This window comes from Adiantum capillus-veneris, chromosome 12 (genome assembly GCF_014529385.1).
Source record: "Adiantum capillus-veneris isolate H3 chromosome 12, ASM1452938v2, whole genome shotgun sequence".
NCBI lineage: Eukaryota > Viridiplantae > Streptophyta > Polypodiopsida > Polypodiales > Pteridaceae > Adiantum > Adiantum capillus-veneris.
The window spans coordinates 56,063,664-56,084,632 of NC_140942.1; the positions used below are offsets into that span (position 1 = coordinate 56,063,664).

At 41.9% G+C, this 20,969-nt stretch overlaps 1 protein-coding gene across 1 annotated transcript in view; it reads left to right on the plus strand.

Moving 5' to 3' along the window:
• The first annotated feature begins 211 nt into the window (after positions 1-211).
• LOC147445777 (uncharacterized) overlaps positions 212-20,969 on the plus strand; it is a 139,149-nt gene continuing 118,391 nt past the window's right edge. The window contains exon 1 of the mRNA XM_086524629.1: positions 212-347. Coding sequence (XP_086380755.1) covers positions 212-347 — 136 coding nt within the window. The remainder of the gene's footprint in view (positions 348-20,969) is intronic.

The window sequence follows — 20,969 nt, forward strand, 5'->3', positions numbered from 1 at the left end:
CAGGTGGCCGTGGGAAACCGCCCCTATTTACACTTTCACCTAAAATGAATATAGGGAGAGAAAGGGAGAGAGTTGACCACTTTATCACTTTCCTCTCCATTAAACCCAAACTTGCTGTGTACTGTGCTTCATCCCCTTCCCCATTCTCTTCTTCTCCTCTTTTGCACACATTCCGTACACGCGCACAACAATTGGTATCAGAGCTGCGACGATGAACCGCATGCACGACCGCTCTTCGACGATCAACTCGGAAGCGGTAGAGCTCACCGACTATGGCGGAGCTCGGAGCTTGTGCTTGAGCTTGGCGGTGACAGCGGATCCGGCACGGATAAGAGAGATAGGGCAAGGTCAATGGTTCCTGGCATCATGATGTGTGCAACAACTCCATCGGAGAGGGAGTCTTGGGATTTTTGAAGCTCTGCAGGAAATTTGGCAAATCTATGTTTGCAAAGCTTGTCTTGGAAGAGAGCCTTGCAGACTTGAGCATCAAGTGGTTCGAGGAATTGAGAGAATCGAGAGCAAGTTCTTAGGTTCTCAGAAGGGATAGTCCAAGCAGAAGCTGCAGGTCAAATCGAGACCAAGGTCGACACAGAGAGTGGATCTTGGTGTGAGAGCATTGCAAAGCTTACGAGTGTGTGTACACAAACACACTCAGCGTCGAGGGCAGCAATGTGACAAGCAAGGAGCAATTAGGGGAAGTCGAATCGAGGCTCCATAGGAGCTTGGAGGGAATTAGCAAACAGTGATAAGGGGAGAATTTAGTAAATCCAAACACTAGAGCATCATCATATAGGATTGCAGTGAGTTGGAAGCTCATAGGAGAGAGAGTGTGTGCAAGCCGAACCAGCCAGGTATCGACACCGAGCAGGAGCCCGACGTGCTCGTGAGCCTACAATACAATCGAAGGCATTGATTATTTGGCGGGTAGCAAATCGACAGTCAGGCACTCAAAGAGCGATTAGAAGGGGGCAAGGAAAGCTTCAGCACTAAAATGGAATGAACCAGGAGCTTGGTTGTGTGTTTTAGCACACACACACTCAAGTCTCAGTGCTCAAGGAGGCAACTGATTGCATTTGGCAGCGCTGGAGTGTGTTGACGAGCAGGAAATTGGCAAGCTTGTGGTTTGTTACACACACACACACACACACACACACACAATGCACACACACACTCATTGTGTGTGCTTGCTTGTCAGCGCTCGCACAGACTCAGCAGCAGTAAAGATAAAAAAAAATTGATTTTTTTTAAAGCCATAAAAACTTCTTTGTGTGCAAGGGTTCATTCCCACACAGAGCCCCCGTCAAATCCCAATTTTTTGATGCTCCGACCCCCAACTCCTCTTCTCGAGCTCGTGAAAAGAAAGATTCTCTGAAATTTGCAGCTTGTGAGATAGAGAGAGTGAGAGAGAGAGAGCTTGACACGGTGCTTGCGAGCGAGCTAAAGCAACCGAGTCCGAAAAATTTTGCTAGCACTCTTCACAAATCGAGCAAAATCTGCGATCGATACCGACCCGACTTGGTATTGATCGCTCGAGCATTCGCATTTTACAGCTACGCGACTAGCCACTTCCACCCGGGGGCGGAAGGCAACATCAACATCGACACCGCTCATGCGCACCGGCTCGACATTGCTCATTGCGGCGGATCTCCGACATCCGACCTAGACACCGGGTGTTTTTCCCTAACGAGCGTGTTCCTGCGATCGACGACCATGCTTGCGACATGCACATGTGAGGTACCTCAATCATAGAGGAGTGACACCCGGCATCGGCACTGAGCGCACCGATCACCCTGTACAATAGTTTACAAATACGACACCTTTGGCGGCTATTCGACTAGTATATTTCTGCCCGACGGCAGAAATCGGCACATAGTGACACAGACACGCAGGTTACAGGTTACAGGGGGGTTTTTCAGCCCATTCACTCACAGATTCTCTAGGTTACCAGACACAGCGCTTTCACAGGCGATTTGGCAGTCATTTCGACAGCAAATTCTCTGCGGACACATGCATTGACAAATGCATTTTGTTGTGAGCATACCTAGTTCTACTGAGCTCTTTTGAGAGCAGATATCCCCGCAGGGATCACTTTCACTGCATGCAACAGTTCTTGGCGCATGTTTGAGCGCGATTTTACTCATGTACATTGAGTTGCGGACACTGCCCACTGTACTACGTGTGGAGCCATTTTTCGCTATTTTGGCAGTTTTTCCCGGCCGTTTCTGAGACTCGGACCGGAAGAGCCCTTTCTGAGGTTGTGGCTGGTCCATTTGTGTCTGCATTAGCCTTTGGAGGGTCGATAGCATGAGGTTTTCTTTGAGATGGGGTGTGCTCGAATGTTGAGACACTTTCGGTGATACAGGTAGCTGGAGTTCCCCTTTTCGGTACCCTCGCCATAGGATATGTATCTGGATGGGTATTTATGCTTTTGACGCCGAGTTGGCACTCACATAGTAGTTGTTTTGTGCAAGAGATGCCCAGTTAGTGCAGATGGCACATTTATATTCATTTTGAGTTGAGTTTTGACTCCTCATACAAAGGAAACTCTGCCGGATTTACTTCCTGCGAGTTGTGATTTCCATAGTTGGCACTTTTGAGTCTATTTCGGTTGAGATTTTACTCCCGATACAAAGGTTACTCTGCCCAAATTTCTACAGCATCTCGCCATAGTTTGGCACCTCTCAAACCCTCTTATTAGCGATGCTTCTTCTTCAGAAAAGGAGGAGTATTTCATTCGGAAGTTCGATGGCAGCAACTTCACCATGTGGAAAGAGCGCATGAAAGATGTTTTGATAAACAAAGGCCTCTCAGAACCGTTGAAAGAGCACGTAAAGTATGATGATTATACACAAGCTCAATGGGAGCTTTTGGACACAAAAGCCATGGCTACAATACGTCTACATCTAGCCAAGTCAGCCTTCTTCACTATCATCGGGAAGAAAACAACCAAAGAACTTTGGGATAGATTATGTTCAGCATGGGAGAGCAAAAGTGCATCCAACAAAGTTTTTCTCATGAAGAAGCTTATGAAGCTCAACATGAAAGAAGGTAGGATAGTTTCTAGTCATTTAAATGAGTTCAACTCATTGTTCAGTCACCTGACATCTCAGGGCTTTAAGGAGTTTGACGATGAACTCAAGTCTATATTCTTGTTATGCTCTCTACCCAGTTCATGGGATATCTTTTGCATAGCCATTAGCAATTCAGCTCCGAATGGCAAGTTAGAGTTCAATGTTGTCACAGATGCGTTGCTCACTGAAGAGATTCGTCATAAATCTCTCGATAATGCTAGTCATGGAGATGCATATATGGCTGGCAGTTCAACAAAGGCAAGAGGCCGTGACAGGAACAAATACAAAAGCAAAAGTAGAGAGAGAAATCCTTGTAGTCCTAGCAGACACAGGAACCAAAGTAGAAACCGCAATGCCAGAAATGTCGAGTGTTACTATTGCCACAAGAAGGGTCATTACAAAAAGGATTGTCGTAGTTTCCTAAGAGATCAGAAAAACATGAAAAAGGATAATTTTTGCAAAGGCAAAAGTACAGTAAAGATTGAGGAGCTCAATATTGTTGAGTCTCCCATACCTATCACTGCAGTAGAGGATGCTCCTCTTCCAATGATGCTCATTATGCCCACAGAGATTCATCCCGAGGTGACAGCAGATGCCTCAGATGTTCTCATTTTCACTTCCGATCTCACTCCAGATGCTTTGGTTGCACAGGATGAGGGTTAAGCACAGAATTGGATCCTTGATTCTGGTGCAAGTTTTCATGTCACACCGCATAGAGAGTGGTTTTCCTCTTATGCATCCATGCCTGGAATAGTCAAGCTTGGTAATTCGTATGAGCTTGACATTATTGGCATTGGTGATATGAAGCTTCAGATGCATAATGGCACTACTTTTGTGTTGTAGAATGTTAGACATGTGCCCAAGCTTACGAAAAGCTTGCTTTCTATAGGGAAATTGGATGATCTTGGCTACACTATAGGTTTTGGTAATCGTTCTTGGATGATCCGCAAGAACAACCTTATCATGATGAAAGGCAATAAAAACGGATCCGTGTACTCTTTGTTTGTTTTGAGTGTCGACAAACACTCTATGTATGTTGCGGAGCTGCCATCTCCTGAGTTGTGGCATAGCCGGCTAGGGCATATTAGCCAAAAGGGAATGAAAACACTTCAGCGTTTTGGCTACTTACCTGTGTTAGATTACACGGACTTTCCAATGTGTGAGCATTGTCTATATGGAAAACAGACTAGATTGACATCTTGTCCATTGAATAAGAAAATAGGCGAACCTCTAGACTTGGTGCACAGTGATTTGTGTGGTCCAATGCCACATAAAACTCTAGGGGAGGCAAACTACTTTCTCACGTTCATAGATGATTCTACCAGAAAGGTGTGGGTCTATCTCCTTAAGCGTAAGGAAGAAGTCGTTTCGACATTCCAAAAAATTCCTCGCCATGGTTGAGAACCAATCTAGGTCAGTGGTTATGCCATTTCTTGAGACAATGTGTCCTAACATGCGGCCTTGACTAGCCATAAAAATGCACCATCCGGGTTAAGACAGATTTGATATGCTCTACACTTCTCAAATACCTTTTGTAAATGGTCTATATGTTCTTCTCGTAGAAGAGAGTGTACACAAAGATCATCCATATATATTTCTAAGAATATTCTCAGGTATTCTTTGAACGCATGCGTCATTAACCTCTAAAAGGTAGCTGGTGCATTGGTTAAGCCAAAAGGCATAACTCTATACGATATATTCCCCATTTTGTGATAAACGTTGTTTTGTGTTGATCCTCTATTGCAATTGTAGGTTGGTTATACCTTGAAAATCCATCTAGAAAGGAATAAGCCCGTTTCCCGGGCACCCTTTCAAGTACATGTTCTCTGATCGGCAAGGGATAATTATCCCTTATGGTGGCTGCATTTACTTTTTTGAGGTTCACACACACTCGCAGCTTTCTGTTCTTCTTTGGGACAACCACAATGGGTGACACCCAATCTGTATGCTTGATTTCATAGATGAATTCAGCATCCATCAGCTTGTCAATCTCCTCTTTGATTTTTTTAGCAAATGTGTCATTATATGTATAAGGACGCTGTTTGCTGGGTTTGGCATCTAATTTCAAAGGAATTGTATATTGGCATATCGATGGATCAACTCCTTTGTGGTCTTTGTAGAACCATGAAAACACATCTTTATACTTCTTGAGAAGTTGTGTTAGTTGTCCTTATTCTTCAAGATCTAAATTACTTGCGATATAGACCGGCTAGGGCTTTTCACCTGGTTCAACGAGGTCTATCCGTTTTGCATTTTTCGGCCCATCGTAAGATTCCTGGTTTATTCTTTCCCTGATTGGTGGTGTCATTATGATTCTTTTGTCTTGGATGGTGAATTTTCGATAGTGTGATGGTAAATTCATGTTTCCTTTGTCTGAATTCTCCTTACCATCACTTTCTCCCTCTCGTAATGACCGTTTTAGTTCTTGGTATTTCTTTTTACGCTCCAATTTTGTCCACTCTAGGTCTTTTGTTATTTCTTGTTTTGATTTTTGAGTTTTTGTTGATTTTGTTTCTGTTTTAGCTTTTCGTACTTGTTTTATTTCCTCTTGCATCCTTTGCCTTCACACTCTCGAGAATCTTGTTACGTATGGAGCCTGATTTAACCTTGTAATTTTTTGTGGTAAAAGCGCACATTTGTAAGGCCACCATTATGAGGAGAAGCCATCGTGCGTGAAGGAAAATCAATCAACGGAAACCAAAATTTTCACGGACAAGAATCAGGGGCAACTTTAGAGGGATGTAATTTTTAACGAACAAAATATGTACAAAGATTACTTGGAAAGAAAACAAACAAAAGAAACAGGTGATGAGTACATGGAGCTTGAGGACGGTGAAGACTCAAGGACTGCAAATGGTGACAATGTGCAACAACGTCAACCAAATGAGGAGGCTCAACCTATTCCCCGAAGATCTACAAGAGCAAGTATACCTCCAGAATCATACGAAAAAGCTATGCAACATGAATCCAAAGAAGAATGGACGAAGAGCATGCAAGTGGAGATGGACTCATTATATCGCAACCAAACATGGGAGTTGGTTGAGTTGCCTAAAGGTAAGCAGGCACTTCAAAACAAATGGGTATACAAGCTGAAGGAAGAAGAAGGTGGGAAGAAAAGGTACAAGTCTAGGCTTGTGGTAAAAGGTTTTTCTCAAAAGAAAGGTATTGACTTCAATGAAATATTTTCTCCTGTTGTAAAAATGAACTCAATTAGGCTTTTATTAAGCCTTGTGGCTGCTCATGATCTAAATCTCGAGCAAATGGATGTAAATATGGCATTCCCTCACGGTGACTTAGAGGAGGAAATCTACATGCTTCAACCAAAGGGGTATGAAGTAAAAAGTAAGGAGAAAATGGTTTGCAGATTAAAGAAGAGCTTGTATGGTTTAAAGCAAGCATCAAGACAATGGTACTTGAAGTTTGATCGATGGATGTTGGATCATGGATTCACAAGATGCAACTTGGATCATTGCGTCTACACAAAGAATTTGAAAGATGGAAAATTCATCATCCTAATGTTGTATGTTGATGACATGTTGATTGCAAGTGCTAACATGCAGGACATCAAAGACCTAAAAGAGGAGCTGACCAAATCTTTTTCAATGAAAGATTTAGGTGCTGCAAAGAGGATACTTGGTATGAAAATATCAAGGGACAGGACGAAGAAGACATTAAAGCTATCTCAAGAAGATTACATCAAGAAGGTACTAGAAAGGTTTGCAATGCAAAATGCAAAACCAGTTTCTACACCTTTGGCTGGTCATTTTAAACTAACGAAGGATATGTGTCCAAAGACACAAGAGGAGATAGCCTATGTGTCTAAAGTTCCATATGCTACAACCGTAGGTTCTCTAATGTATGCTATGGTCTGGACAAGGCCAGACATTGCACATGCAGTGGGAGTTGTGAGTAGGTTCATGGACAACCCAGGTAAAGAGAATTGGCAAGCTGTGAAGTGGATACTTAAGTATCTAAAAGGGAAAACAACAAATGCTTTGTATTTTGGAGGAACTGATATTTTTCTAGAAGGGTATGCTGATGTAGATATCGCAGGTGACAAAGATACTCGAAGGATCACTACTGGCTATGTGTTCACGGTTGGAGGCACAGCAGTAAGCTGGGCTTCAAAGCTGCAGAAAGTGGTTTCACTTTCTACCACAGAAGTAGAGTATGTAGCAATGACGGAGGCAAGCAAAGAAATTCTCTGGCTTCACAAATTCTTAGAAGAGCTTGGATTCAAACAAGACAATTGTGTCTTGTACAGTGATAGCCAAAGCGCTATCCATCTTGCGAAGAACTTAGCCTTTCATTCAAGGACAAAGCACATTGAGGTGAGATATCACTTCATACGCACTCTCTTGGAAGAGGGACAGCTAAAGCTAGGAAAGGTGCATACAAGTGAAAATCCTGCAGACATGTTTACAAAGGTGGTCAACAAGGAGAAGTTGAGCTTTTGCTCATCTTGAATCGGCATTCAAGGATAAGAAGCCAGAATGGAAAGCAGTTTGGGGTTTGGTTTGGAGATCAGTCTCCAAGTGGGAGATTGTTAAGTATGGAGCCTGATTTACCCTTGTAATTTTCTGTGGTAAAAGCGCACATTTGTAAGCCCCCCATTATGAGGAGAAGCCATCGTGCGTGAAGGAAAATCACTCACCGGAAACCAAAATTTTCAGGGACAAGAATCAGGGGCAACTTTAGAGGCCTCGGGGGTAGAGGCCCCCGAGACTTTTTTTTTTCGCCGGAATATTATGGCTGGACGGCGGCCGGAAAGTGGTCGGAAAACAACCGGTCGGTTGGCCGGTGGCCGGTAGTCAATGGCCAATGGCCAGTGGTCAGAAGTCAATGGCCGGTGGCCGGTGGTCGGAAGTGAATTCAATGTCCGGTGGCCGAATTCAAAAGTGGACTTGTCTTCTCAAGGGTGGCCACACATGGGCGGATTGGAGGGTCCGATTTGGACTTATTTGCACAAGGGCGGCTACACATGGCTGTCTCTCATAAGAGAGGGCAGCCCTTTTGGCCTATAAAAGGAGGCCATTTCTACACACATTTCATAGTGTGAAGTTGATGCAACAAGGTGAGTGTGAGGTGGTGAGAGTGAAGCAAGGCGGGAGCTCTATCAAGGGTTTAATCCCTTTGTAAACTACTTCTTCTTTTGAAGTGCTAAAGCCATTGAGTGGCTGCTTTCTCGTGGACGTAGCCCACATTGGGTGAACCACGTATATTGTGTGTTCTCTCTCTCTCTCTACTCTATAATCTCTTGTGTGTGAAATCTATCTCTCTCCATTAAGTAATCTACTCAAAAATCTATTTAGCTACGTCTTATTTCCTAACAACTGGTATTAGAGCAAGGTTTACTCGCAGCTAAATTATCTCAAGGAAAGGATTCCCTGAATTGAGTGGGAGTTATGGCGGAGGAAGGGAAGCTCAAGATTGAGAAGTTCAACAGCAAAAACTACCAACATTGGAAGATGCAGATTGAAGTCTATCTCTACCAGAAGGACCTCTATTTGCCACTAGGCGGTCTTGCGAAGAATCCCGCAACAATGGCAGATGAAGCATGGATTGTCCTTGATCGAAAGGCACTAGGAACAATCCGGTTAAGCTTGGCGTCAACGGTGGCCTTCAATGTTTCGGAGATGAAGACCACGGAGGAATTGATGAAGTCACTTGACGACTTCTACGAGAAACCATCGGTATCCAATAAGGTATTTCTTATGAAGCGCTTTTTCAATCTAAAGATGGCAAAGAATGGTTCAGTTGCAGAACACCTAAATGACTTTAACACAAACATAAGTCAACTTCGATCAGTGAAAATCAATTTTGATGATGAAGTGCAAGCTCTCCTTATACTATCATCTCTACTGAATAGTTGGGACAGCCTTGTGATGGCTGTAAGTAATTCTATCTCTTGCACAAATACTCTTAAGTTTGATGATGTTGTGGGTGTTCTCCTAAGCGAGAAAATGAGAAGGAGAAGCACAGGAGAATCATCAAGTGCTTCACTATCAGTGGAAACAAGAGGAAGGCCTAAGGAGAGGTTCGAAAACCAAAAGGGTCGTGATCGCTCAAGGCAGAGCAAGTCACGCACAAAGTCAGTTCTTGAATGTTGGAACTACGGCAAGAAGGGCCACGTCAAGAAGGATTGTTGGTCGAAGAATAAGAAGGAGACAGAGTCTCAAGACAACAAGCCAACATCGGAGGCCAATGTGGCAGGTAAAGTAGAGCAAGATGCTCTAATTCTCTCATTAGACAATGTGTCTAATTCCTGGATAGTAGATTCCGGGGCTTCATTCCATGCGACACCACACAAGCAACATTTCCAAGACTACACCAAAGGTAATTTTGGGTATGTATACTTGGGAGATAATGAAGCTTGTGAGATTGTCGACAAAGGTACAGTTTCTGTCAAAACTGCTAACGGAAATGAATGGAAGCTTAAAGATGTTAGGCATGTTCCTTCTCTTCGCAAAAATTTGATCTCTTCAGGACAATTGGACGATGAAGGTCACAACATTGCATTCGGAAACAAACGGTGGAAGATCTCAAAGGGATCTTTGGTGGTTGCCAAGGGAGAAAAAGTCGGTACACTTTACTTGTGTACTGTTAGCACGCAACCTTCATCTTGTGCAGCAACTACAGAAGTTGACAGTGCGGTGTGGCACTACCGACATGGGCATATGAGTGGATGGTAGCCGGTTTTGATTTTTCTGCTAATTGGAAACGATTTTGCAAAAACTACCCCTACGAGAGACCGAAATTGATGTGGTCTACAACTTTGCAGAAGGAAGTTTTTCCAAATTCTGCACCGATTTTGAGTTATCGTTCGCGGACTGTGTACATACTTGAAAAGCATCTTTCGTTTTTTGTTTTTGATTTTTCTACTAATTGAAAACGATTTTGCAGAAACTACCCACAGAGGAGACCGGAATCGATGTGTTCTACAACTTTGCAGAAGGAAGTGTTTATAAATTATGCACCGATTTTGAGTTATCGTTTGCGGACTGCGTACATACCTAAAAAGCAATTTCCGTTTTTTGTTTTTTTATTTTTCTGCTTATTGAAAACGATTTTGCAAAAACTACCCGCGTGAGAGACCGCAATCGATGTGTTCTACAACTTTGCAGAAGAAACTACCCGCGATGGGGATTGGAATCGATGTGGTCTATAACTTTGCAGAAGAAAGTTTCTCTAAATTCTGCACCGATTTTGGGTTATCGTCTCGGACTACGAATATGTTTGAAAATCAAAATTTTACTTTTTGCTTTTGATTTTTTTCATAATTGAAAACTTCTCAATTATATTTTTCTTCATCAATCATATATTTGTTACTGACGTAACTTTGTTGCAGAAGCCAGTTACACATCGTTCCGATTCAGTCGAGCCGTTGATGATCATCCAAATTCTATCGAGCTACTGTTGGTACATGATCTTTTGTTATAAGATATACTCGTTCATTGATTCTCGTATAATTATTCTTTTAGAGATATAGTTTACGTCGTTTTATTGATAATTTCTCATTGATACCATAGTGATTTTGATGGTACCATTATGATGTTTTGTTAATACTTTGGTCATGGTGATTTTCGTTGATACCATGATGATATGTCATTGATACCATGGTTATTCTCGGTGGTGCCATGATGATATTTCGTTGATACCATGGTTATTCTCGGTGATTCCATGATGATAGTTCGTTGATTCCATGGTGATTTTTGTTGATACCATGATGATTTTTTGTTGATACCATGGTTATTCTCGGTGATACCATGATGTTGTTTCGTTGATACCTTGGTTATTCTCTTTGATGCCATGATGATGTTTCATTGATACCATGGTTATTCTCGGTGATGCCATGATGATGTTTCGTTGATACCATGGTTATTCTCGGTGATGCCATGATGTTGTTTCGTTGATACAATGATTATTCTCGGTGATATCATGATGCTTTTCGTTGATACCATGATCATTTATTAATACTTTGATGGTATTCATTGATCACTACATTGATAAATGTTGTTTTATGTAGTATATACACATATCATTTGCATCACGTAATCACACATTTTGTACTTTTACGTTTATACTTTATGTACCATATGTTGTCGTGCGTATATATGTTGTGAAAAGAGTGGCATCGCGAACCATCTCTTATGGCATTGTGAACGTAACTATTTCATTAACGATGCTAATAATTTTCATGACATGTTTTTTTTTTGGAGTCTATGATCTATGTAGGATTGATCAAAGAATTGATTTTATGAAGACAAACTTGGTGACAATAAAAGATTTATGAAGATATGTTTGGTGATGCCATATTGATGACAACATGAGGACATGTTTGGTGATGCGATATTGATGACAAGCTACACAGCAGATTCACGGAGACACTTTTGATTACAAGCTAATCGATAGCTTTTACACCTCTTTATTGAACCTTTGTATTCATTATTGTATTTGATAGGATAGGAGTAATGTAACTCCTCATAAAACATTCATTGTAAAAGGAGTGATGTAGCTCCTCGTAAACATTTGTATATTCAATGATTTTTATAATATAACGGTGGGTGTATATAGAGCTGTGGGTTTTTCCCTTGATCCCCCAAGGGTTTTTTTTATCCACAGTTAGGGACCCTTATTTGAGCGGGGGTGTTGAGCTTATATGTGAAGCTACTCAATATATGGCTTCTCTATATATGGCACCCAGGTCCCCTCTATATATACATCATCTCATGTGTGTATTCTACACACTTTGGGGTTCTACTTCTGTGTTCTCTCCTTCTCTCAACAAGCCAGAGGGTTTTGCTTCAGACACGTGTCTGGGGGGGGGGGGGGGATTCCCTCCCCCATTATTTGTAGTATAGAATCTACGCTTCTAAAACATGTATCATATTGTTCGTACTTGCCATTTAAATCTAAAAGGTAAAGAAATGTCAATTTCTAGTTCATTATTTTCATTGCACCTCCACACAAAGGCCACAACCACTGAAAATATTATTCTATATGCTTAATCCATATTCCTTCGTCTCTACTTTTTCACCACACCCACAATGAATTTGAACTTGGATATTTAGTGGCACCCTCAATGTAGATCTATCTTTTTCAGGAAATCTTTGAGCTGGTTTGTGAATTAAGCTAATCAAGCTTCATCATGATCAGTGCCCCCCCCCCCTTTTTCCGATCTCCCCCCTCGATCCCACACCCACCCCCAATTATGTTTTCTGAAAAGGGATTCCTTTTATTATCAATATTTTATTGGTAGTGAAATTTTCTATATGGATCTTTATGCTTTTGTAAAAAGGATAAATTTACCATACTCAAAAAGCTTTTTTCATAAACATATTTATCAATTAGAACTATGGTGTAAAAGATAGACACTATAACTACGTGTAAGAATGTTTTTCATTGTGAAAATTTTGCACTAAGTAACTTGGAACAACAAGGTGCAAATAATTCTTTATAGTAACTTGAAAGTAGAAATAATTTTGACGTATGAAGAAGAGAATAACTTAAAAATTATTCTCTTTATACTTACAACCGTGATGCATTTTTTTAGTACTATGAAATGGGGGTGTGACAATAATAAACATTTTTTTAGTACTATTCACATCATAAATTGTACTTTGATATAGTGAGAAAATTGTTATTCACACTTTAAAGTGTGAGTGTCAAAATTAACACCATGTATTTCTAAGTGAGAAAAAGTCTAAAACTTGTTGTGAATAGGCTAGTAGATAAGAGTCTTCTACTATACATATCTGCTCCACCCTCAACTTCAACACTCATACTACATCTCTCCTTTATTCATCTTTGAGAATATCTCCTCCAGCTCAGTTGTTTCACCCCTGGTGATTTGATCTACGGCCACCTCCATGATCCATCCTCTTTTGGCCCATGCAAGTTGCCGGCTTTGCTTTAGCCCTCGATTGGTCAACAAATACCAGGCCTAGAGAGTGAGTGAGCGAGCAAAGAGGCTTCACAAACTATTATACTCGTGCTCCCACTCTTCTTGTTCTTGTTTCTTGGCTTGTCTCCAATTTTCAAACACTCGAAATGAGGCCTAGAGACTTAGTCTGAGAGCAAATGGGAGAAGCTATAGCAACGAGTTGGGCGAGCCTCAGCCTCTGAGCCACCTTGATGCATCCTGATCCTCTGTTCATGAGGGTGCTTTGCATAATTTTGATTATGCCTCGGATCGATCCCTAGTGACACACGCATGCACATATGAGAGATTTATCAAGGCAAACAATGTGTGTGTGTGTGTGTGAGTGTGTGTGTGTGTGTGTGTGTGTGTGTGTGTGAGAGAGAGAGAGAGAGAGAGAGAGAGGAGGAGGAGGAGGAGGAGGAGGAGGAGGAGGAAGTTTTTTAACGTCGTAGGAACAATCACAACAGACCTATCAAATGTCAAAAATTTGTATTAATTTGTTGGCATGGCATGTCTCTTTTATTGATGCAACGTACCAGCTTGGCCTTTACACGTAACGTAAGTCAAGCAAGTGAAGCATGCATTCACCAATATGGCCTCATTCGTTGAGAGAAACAAGCTAGCTAGCACACACAAACTAAGCTAGGGGGGTTGGGGGGGTTGGGGAGAGAGAGAGAGAGAGAGAGAGAGAGAGAGAGAGAGAGAGAGAGAGAGAGAGAGAAGTCTAGTGGCGCTTTTGATGATGATGATGAGGGCATTTTTCTTCTTCACCTTGCTAGTCAGCATGTGTGTAGCTCACTGCAAAAGCTTGCTACCGACCAACAGCCTTAAGTGCAATGAGAAACCCAGTAATGGCAGCTACATCAATATCTGATTGTGCCAATCAATGTTCCATTACGCATGCCGCATCGGTGTGATAAGGTTTCAAGAACCACCGTCATTACGCATGAAAATTTGCTATGGTGCTAGCTTTCAATATTTGATTGTGCCAACCAAAGTGCCTTTATGCATCCCGCATCGGTGGGATACGCTAAATCAAGCGCCAAACAAGAGGGCTTCATTTCCCACCTCCTCTTATCATGCTTCTTTGCTCATACAATGTTTGAAAGCATGGCAAACTGGTGTAGTACGGTTTTGGGCACCAAACGAGGGGGATGCTCCTCCTATCTTGATCCTCAGTAGGAATCCTTTGCGCTCTCATCCCATACGCTTTAAAAATGCATATCGTGTAAGAAAGGTGTGTGCTTACATGGTGTGTTTCAAGAATAAAACAAGATAGCATCTAGAGATTATATTTAAATGTCTTTTGTGTAAGTGCATCATTACAATCACTCAATTGAAAACATTGATGTGTGTCTATCTCATGAAAAATAATTCCATAACTTAATTATATATTACATTTTATGTACCAATATTTATTTATCTAAAGGTTATTCAAGAAGATGAGGATAGTCAAGATATAGGTTTAGGGTCTCTACATGAGTTAAAATAGGATGATTTTCATTTATGGATACTACAAAGGACTTGAAGTCTTTAGTAAATTGTGATTTGTGTGTTGGGAATCAGGTTGTGAATATATTCTCCATATAAATGTACAAAGTAATTGAAGATTTGAAAAATGCTCAAGGTTTTGATGTACAAGTTGAAACCAGTATAATTTTGTGGTAAAGAAAGTGGAGCTAGAGGAATTATTTGTAGCACAAGACTGCAAATATAAGATAGGGAAAGTTGCTTTGTAGCCTAGTCTTTGAGACTAGATTAAGATTGGGCATAAGTTTACATATGATTCTTTGAAGGAGTTAAAGATTTGTTATGATGACATTTTAACAAAGGCTGAAATAATATACTTTGAAGAAATTATTGTCAAACATGCAAACTTTTTTGCATTTGAGACACATGAGATAGGGTGTATTGATCCTTGCATTGTTGCTCCTATAGTAATCTTTGCTCTCATTTATTTACTATCTCTCTTGTACCTTGGAACTTGCTACCTATTCTAGTTTCAAAGGATCATTTTTTAAAACTCATTGAGTTGCTTAATGAAAAGATCAAGAAGGGTATTATGGAACCTTCTTGTGCTTTGTATTCAAATAGGTGGTTCTTCACAGTTCCAAAGATAAATGGCTCTTTATGCTTTATCCATTATATGCAACCTATCAATAAGGTAGCAATGAGGAATGTGCATACAAGGATAACTGTAGATGAGTTTTCCTAGGCATTTGCAGAAAGGGAGATATACTCTATGGGAGATTTGCATTATGATCAATCCCAACTAGCTATGAAAAGTAGGCACTTGATTACCATGAGGGAAGCTTTGGGTTTGGTTAGGATATGCACCTTACCTCACATGATATGCTCTTTTTTGATGATGTACCAATCAAGAAATGGGGCCAATTGTACCAATCAAATGATGCATCCTATTCAAGATCCAAAGGCTCATTTGTCAAAACTCAAATTGAAAAGATCAACATCATTGCGTATTTTGGAGCCTTTGAGATGCTTATTGAAAAGATCAACATCATTGCGTATTTTGGAGCCTTCTTGTGGTCCATATTCAAATAGTTGTTGATGGTTCCAAAGAAAAATGGTTCTTTATGATTTACCCATGATATGCAATTCCCTCAACACCTGTCAAACATGTTTGTGATGGTTGTACTTTGGGTAAGATACAATGTTCGAAGTTTCCAAAGGAAGGTTTGGTTAGGGCTACATGCAGGTTGTAGCTTGTGCATAGTCATGTTTGTGGGTCCATGCAAACTCCATCCTTGGGCAATTACCTATCAAATGCATTTTTTTGTAGTAGTGCTAAAAGTAGAGGTTGTATCATCAGTAAACAAAGTGTATATTGGTCTCACGAGACATTATGTTTGTGGAGGTTTCTTTTCAGCCCTTGCTGTCATGTACAATAGATAGTAATGTAAGTTCACATGACATTTATGACACTTTGTTGCCTCTTGTGAGTAGTGGAAGTCAATGAAAAAATTCTAATGTGATTTCAATGAGGAAAATTTACAAGCTATGGGGGTTTTTGAAAATGTTATTGGTCAGCCTATTACTGATGCAAATGTACATGACATACTGGATGAGAATAGGACTGAGAATGAGCAAGCTAGAGGTATGCCAAATTGGCTTTGTGAATACTTTGCGTGATAGTACATTGGATGCACCTTTTTCTAGTCATACTTGTTTAGGTTCTCGCTATGCATATTATGCATCAGATTATTATTTATTGGCTGTGTCTAGCTTATGTGATCAAAATATGATGCACTTATAAAAAATGACACATGGACTTTATGGGATTTACCTCCTGGAAAAAAGGCCATTGGCACTACAAGAGGTTGTGTGCTCTTGTGACGCTGTTAGCGACGGAAATACACTGGGTTTTTATAACCCCCGGCGTCGCTAAAACCGTCGCTAACAGCGTCGCTACGAGAGCGTCGCTATAGGTTTCGCTATAGGCGTCTCTATATAGCGACGCTCATAGCGACGCTCTCACAGAAGAGTATAGCAACGCATATAGCGACGCTACAAAGCCATAAATAGCGACGCTTATAGCGACGCCTGAGAGAATATTTTTTTTGGTGGCAGGGCATTGAATGCCGTGCCACCCATCAACCATATTGTACTTGATTCACTTTTTTAAAAAAGTGCAAAGGTAGATAATAGACCCAAAATAGTCACCCACAAGACGCATTGTTTGCAAAATTGACAATTGTACACATCATAGGCAAACTGAATTGATTGGCAAATGTAATAATGACAATTGTACAACATCATAGGCATAAAGAATTGATTGGCAAAAGGAATTGCGGTGACAAATGTAATAATATACATGGTTCAAAAAGACGTATAAAATCCGTCTCATGATACATAAGCTATGAGAAACCCTAAACTAATGCTATCTAGCTACGGCTAAACTGACGTCGTCTAATCAGACGTCTCATCGCGTCCAAGCGGCGTATCTGTCGGATTTTGCAAAAAAAGACAATAAGACAGTTTTCAGTAAATATAAACATATAACGACATTTATAAAACAATACAAAAAATAAAAAAGAGTAAACCCTAATACTAACCATGCCGCCGCGAGAACTGAGAATGTCCATCAGGGCGTTTAAGCCCTTCCTGCCTGTGTACTCGCGCTCGTACGGTGTGGGATCACGTCCTGTCATCGACCACTGTCAAAACATACAAAGATTTCATTATGTTAGAACTAAAAAACTCATAAACCCTAAACTATCGAACATGCATAAAGAGCAATGTGAAAAGACTTACAAAATCGGCCTCAAATGATGCCCATCCACCGCTCCCCAAGTGGTGCGAGCTCCCTGCCTCTACTCGCGCTCTGGATGCATCCTTTTGTTGCTTCCACTTGTCGGGATTCTCGCGCGCTGCTTTCTTCGCATTCTTCCAATCTTCTTTGGCCAGCCAATCTGGCCTATTCCACCCATTCTTGATTGCTTTTTGCACTTCGGAACGCTTGTGTTTGCAGTATTCGCGCATTCGAATCTTCATCAGGTCTTCATTGAAGCGCTGATCCCGTGTTGGAACGGGAAACTCATCATGAAGTATGCTGATGACTCTGTTTTTTAAATCACTTGGTACTTCACTCCATTTGTTTAGTATATAGTGTCTAAACAGCTGAGAGCAAAGACCACGCATGCGCGAGATCACCTTCTTGCCGTCATCATCCATGATGATGCCGCCGCTGATGTCGACGGAGTAAGGCAAGCCCTCTGGCCGGTGACGCGTGAACCTGGGTGTCCCGGCAGGGGTCTCTAGCGGCGTGTCGATGGGGGTACGGACGTCAGGTGTCTCCACCGGCGTCTGGGCGCCGAAGCGAGGAGTGTCGAGTGGGGTGGCTCCTGGCGAAGTAGGTAGAGGTGTGTAGCTTCTAGGAACAGTCATCCGTGCAAAACCTGGCGTAGATGGCGATGTTGTGGCTGGTGTGGGGGCGGGCAAAGAAGGGGAGGGTAAAGAGCCTCGTCGAACACGAGGCGGTGTGGAGGCATCGGTGGCGGAATCCCCACAACAACCGCCACCGCCACCACTAGAGCGCCGGTGTCTAGACGAGTGTGACGCTCATCTCGTCGACGCCGAAGCTTCAGAGCGCGCCGAATGCTCCGAAAGAGAGGGAGATGCGGATGGTGTAGGAACGCGCGATGATGCGCCAGAGCGATGATGCTCCACGTACCACTGTCTCTGCTGCGGTGACAAAGAAGAAAGAAACTCCTCATCATCCATACCTGCATTAAACACACGAATATTTAAACTTAATATTGAATGAATAGAGTAGACAATGACGCAAAGACCATTAAATACAATGACGTAATGACGCATATAAATACAATGACGCAATGAATCGAGTGATAGAAGAGGCAAGTCGAAAACTCAGAATTTTCAATCAAAAGATGTGAGCGCGAGTAGAAAAGAGCGTTACACACCATGGAAGCTACTTAGAGAGCCAGAGCTTTTACAGCACGGAGCAAAATTGTTCAAATACAATATTTGTGGCTTTAAGAGATCTCTCTCTCATCCTCGCATAACTCAGCATAACTTCCTATATCTATATAGAGCTCTCCGTTTAAACACATATCCTCTGTTTCATTTTGTAGCTCCTCTGCATGCACCCCATATAGAGTAGTAGCATCTTGATGCTCGTCTGGCACCACCGCAGCGGCTTCTGATTGAGCATCTTCTCTGATCTCCTCCATTGATGTCGTTGTGATTGGCACATGGTAGCCTTCATACGTCCTTGCACTACGAGGGGCTACCTCTATGACGTACCACCAGTTTGATGTAGACTTTGTAGGATGACATACTACCTGCCAGAGCCACATAACTTACATGAGAGCTTTCAAGCACATAACTTGTAAAAGGGGGATGTTAACTATTTATATACTTACTTGTTCACAATGCTCGGGTAGTACAAAAGTGTCTCTTAGGTCAGTCCATTTCTTAGTAGAATCCACCTCAAGAAAACCAGACTCTCCTCTACGCACAGTAGCGTTTCGACCCTCCATGATTATCTTGAACCATTGCACGTCGAACAAGTCGACAAAAAATCCTCTGTAATCGATCCTCAAAATCTCTTGCAGCGTGCCGAAGTAAGTGAGTTCCGCCACCACGGGATCTGCATCAGAGGAACGTCGTCGACTAGACTGTTCAAATTTTGCCATGATTCCACAATCTTGAGTAAAACGCTTTTTGTCGATTCGTTCCACCCTAAAATGTCGACCTTTACACCATGCTGCTGTGTATGACTTATACTACAACGAACAAAGATTATGAGTGGCCGTTCAAACGTTTATAAATAAAGTCACTTGCTAGTCGTACATTGCAAACTTACCTTGGTCGCGCAACCCCGAGAGTACTCCCACTCTTCTTCAGTCACTTCGTCACCGCATTGTTGTGCGCTTTTCAATTGGTTGTGCAACCATCTTAAGCTCATGAAGGTTGGTAGGCTCTCCAGAACCGCTGGATAGTGCATCGATGGTCGTCTTCCCCGTCTCCACTCGATTCGTGCCCTTTGTCGCTCTTGCTTTGCATCCTCATATTGTGAAATCCACTTTTGCATCACTGGATTGTGAAGCATGCAAAATCAGTTGATTTTAGCCTCTAGATCTTCCGTCATCTTCTTCTCAACACCGAGATTGCACATGACAATCCCAGATATGCGCTCATCATCTATGGTTCGCCATAGCGTGTCCCGGGATTTATCAAATCCGTCTAGCCACTCTCCAATGTACACTAGGGACTCTGATACCAACCAACCTTCTGCCATGCTACCCTCCGGACGTGCTCCATTATACAATGACGTATCGTCTTCACTTTTCATATCATCATAGATAAGCCTTTCTGAATCCATGATCGTCTCGATCATTTCATCAATCTCGGGCTCAAACATTGCCTCGTTGGGAATGTGCTCTGCATGATCATCCCCCGAGCTGCCAGAGGCTACATCTTGTGGCCTCACATATGCTGCTTGACCAAAGCGCCTGCGAATACGTCTATTGGGTTGCAAGATTGCTGCTTGTTGGCCAGCGTCAGAGTCCGACGAGTTATAATTGGCAACAACTCGATCTATAATAGATGGATCGAACTCGCCAAATTCGCGAACGTGCTGCAAAGAAACACGTCTTGTCCGTCGCACAGCATGCTTGCATTGATTACAAGGACATAAGACCCTCGTTGAGAGATAGGTGTTTCGGTTGGACGGTCCCACATCCTCGTCGCTACTCATAATGAGGATAAAAAACTTATAACCTGGACAACAAATTTAATATTCTATTGGCATTCTTCGTCTTATCTCTCTCTCTCTCTCTCTCTCTCTCTCTTTACCTCACATTCTCTAGTCATGTCCAATCCCCGCACACCTCGGTCTAGAGGTGTACGGAGATCAGAACCACCGGGTTATAATCTCGTCTTTATTGGTCAATACCTATATTTGTGGGTACAAGAAACCTACACACCCACGTCTACATGATACTGCATGTAGTGGACAAAATCCCTTTGCCTCTTCTCTAGCTGTAGCACTTCACTTCATCTTAACATCTTTTCACAGTAGATCTTTTCACTGTTCGTCTAACTCTAAACCCTAAACCGTAAGTAATTCTTGCGTGGACTCGATCTAACGTAAATAAGCGTAAATCTAAATAAACGTAAATCTAACTAAAAATAAAGCTAAATCTAATTTAACGTAAGTCTAATGACTAGAGGTTGTCTAGATGGTCATTGTGTCGGGGATGTAGTGACTCTTGCCGCCCTGAAGATCCACCTTCTTCCCTATCTTCTGAAGACATTTCACCAGTACTTTTGGATCGACGGAGCCCACCATGAGTGAAGGCAACAATACCCTATATTCCATTGAGGGCTTTCTTCACCCGCTTCATGCAGGCATCGCAGTCTATGGAGACCCGCATCTAATCTAATATAACGTAAATCTAAATCTAGCTTAAATAAACGTAAATCTAGTTAAA